Here is a 2,500-nt window from a genome sequence, read left to right on the forward strand (position 1 = left end):
TTTTTTTTAAATAACACACATATAGCATAATCCATATGTATATATTTTCATGTACCTATTAGTCCGTTTTGGGGTTCACATATCTCCTTAAGTTGATTTTTTTTTTCCTGAGTTAAGAATTTCAAGTGCACTAAATACTGTAATACCATTTTACCTTTCATATTTAAAGTATTAAGTTGTAAGTTATATAAATCCATTACTCCATTAGAATTTTCATCTGAACATTTATATAACATATCTGTTAGATGTAGAAGAGTACAAACTGAGATAATTTTCAAGGGGCTTGATTTTTTACTTTTTTTCTCAGTATAATGAAAGTAAGAATTAATTCTTTGGGCTGTTGCCTTATAATATGTATTAATATTAGCTTTAATTAAATTACCCAATGAACCGATAATAGATGAACTTGGTTTCTTTACATTTTCATAATTAAAAGGTACAGATGATACCTTACCACCAATTCTCATAATTTTTGTACAATGCTTAAAAGCTTTAGATTTTTTTATTTTTTCTAATGTTTCAACATAGTCTTTGTTTTGACTATATCTTTTATTCATAACTAATAATTCATCTATTAATCCTAAATATGCATGATCTTTATCTTCTTCAAACCCTAACATATTTTGATAATATTTCCACTGTTGTATAATTATAGGAGCACCTGAACATAATACATTTAATTCTACGTTATTTTTATAATCAACAACTGTTCCATATTCATCAGGAGCTAACCATTTTGTAAACATGATTGCCATACGTTGTGCTAATTCTTTTGATGATATACTTATAATTATATCTTTGATTGCACATTTCCCTTCTGTATGTTTTATTATAGGTGGTAACCTACTATACGAAACACCAAGTTTTCTTAATATTTTTATTTTTATATCTTTTAATGATTGATTTAATATATCCTTTTTTATACCTAAGGTTTCATAAAATTTGGAATCTTCATAAAATGACATCTCGGTTAATATTTTAAACATGGTTGATAATATTTTATCATATACTTCTAATGATATTAAATTTTTATCCTTTTTTAAGTCCTTCATATTTATATTTAACTTTTCTAATGCTTCCATGAATAATTTGCCACTGTCTTTACTATCTTTTAATTTTAATAAACCATCTATTCCATTCTTTGCACTTTCCATTATTTCGATTATTATTCTTTCTCTTAAAGATACATGCAACCCTTTCCCTTTAAAACTATCGATTCCGTTTTTCTCAAAGTTCTGTTGCATACTTGAATATGCATCATCGGATCCTTCGCTATTTAACATATCACTATCATATTGATCATGCTGCGAGTGGTTATTATTCATATTTTTATTATAAGATCGTAAATTTGAATGTTCTCCTTTCGTATCGCTGCTGCTACTTTCATCTGTGTTCATTGTGACATATGTAGTATCATTATTTCCTTTCCCATGTGCATGTTCTCCTCCTACTGGTGTAATGATATGTGCGTGATGTGTTTGAGGGGGTGCATGATTTCCTCCTACTGGTGTAATGATAGGTCCGTGTTGTGTTTTTTGAGTGGGCACATGTTCCCCTACCATATGTTTATGTGTTAGGTCTTCTTTGTGTACAGTGCCTGGTTGTTCTCCTTCTAATGGGGTAATGATGGGACCTTGTTTATTTTCTGTATTATTGTGTTCCCCTTCAGAAGGTGTGTTTATAGAACCTTCATTTTGCGCATGATTATCATCTTCGTTTGGAAAACTTATAATTGGTTGTGATTCATTTGAAGGAATGTGATTTTTTATTCCTTGGAACGGAACAACAGCTAGTTTGTCATTTGGATGAACTTCCATATTTTGATCATGGGAATGTTGTTCATTTGTTGGAGTGGTAGCATTTTCACTATGAGTAGGTTCATTTGTTGGAGTGGTAGCATTTTCACTATGAGTAGGTTCATTTGTTGGAGTGGTAGCATTTTCACTATGAGTAGGTTCATTTGTTGGAGTGGTAGAATTTTCACTATGAGTAGGTTCGTTTGTTGGAGTGGTAGAATTTTCACTATGAGTAGGTTCATTTGTTGGAGTGGTAGAATTTTCACTATGAGTAGGTTCATTTGTTGTGGTGGTAGCATGCTCATTATGGATAGGTTTATTTGTTGGAGTGGCTGCATGTTCAATATGAATAGGTTCATTTGTTGTGGTGGTAGCATGCTCACTATGGGTTGGTTCATTTATTTTATCATGGTCATTTTCAGCATTGTGTGATTCAATAGGATGGTTAGTTGTATGTTTATTTATATGTTTTTCATTAGACATTGCAGTTTGATCTATATGTGGGACATTTTTATCTGCATTTTCATTATTCATATTATTATTAATACTTTGGTTTTTATTTATATCATGTGAATGCTGATTTATGTTATTATATTGCTCGTGTATTTTATTTTCTTCATTATTTTTTTCATGTTCATTAAGATCGTTTATTTTAACTTCATTTGTATTTTGATTAGTTAGTGGTTCTGTATGTTTAATAGTTT

The 2,500-nt window shown here is 30.0% G+C and overlaps 1 protein-coding gene across 1 annotated transcript in view; it reads right to left on the minus strand.

Moving 5' to 3' along the window:
• The window catches only part of PRSY57_1114400 (rhoptry neck protein 4), a gene marked incomplete at both ends in the record, with an annotated part of 3,851 nt that overhangs the window by 598 nt on the left and 753 nt on the right, over positions 1 to 2,500 (minus strand). The window contains one exon of the mRNA XM_020114937.1: positions 56 to 2,500. This exon is cut by the window's right edge and continues 405 nt beyond it. Within this exon, the coding sequence (XP_019970306.1) occupies positions 56 to 2,500 (2,445 nt within the window). The remainder of the gene's footprint in view (positions 1 to 55) is intronic.

The sequence above is a fragment of the Plasmodium reichenowi genome, chromosome 11 (genome assembly GCF_001601855.1).
Source record: "Plasmodium reichenowi strain SY57 chromosome 11, whole genome shotgun sequence".
In the NCBI taxonomy this organism is placed as follows: domain Eukaryota; phylum Apicomplexa; class Aconoidasida; order Haemosporida; family Plasmodiidae; genus Plasmodium; species Plasmodium reichenowi.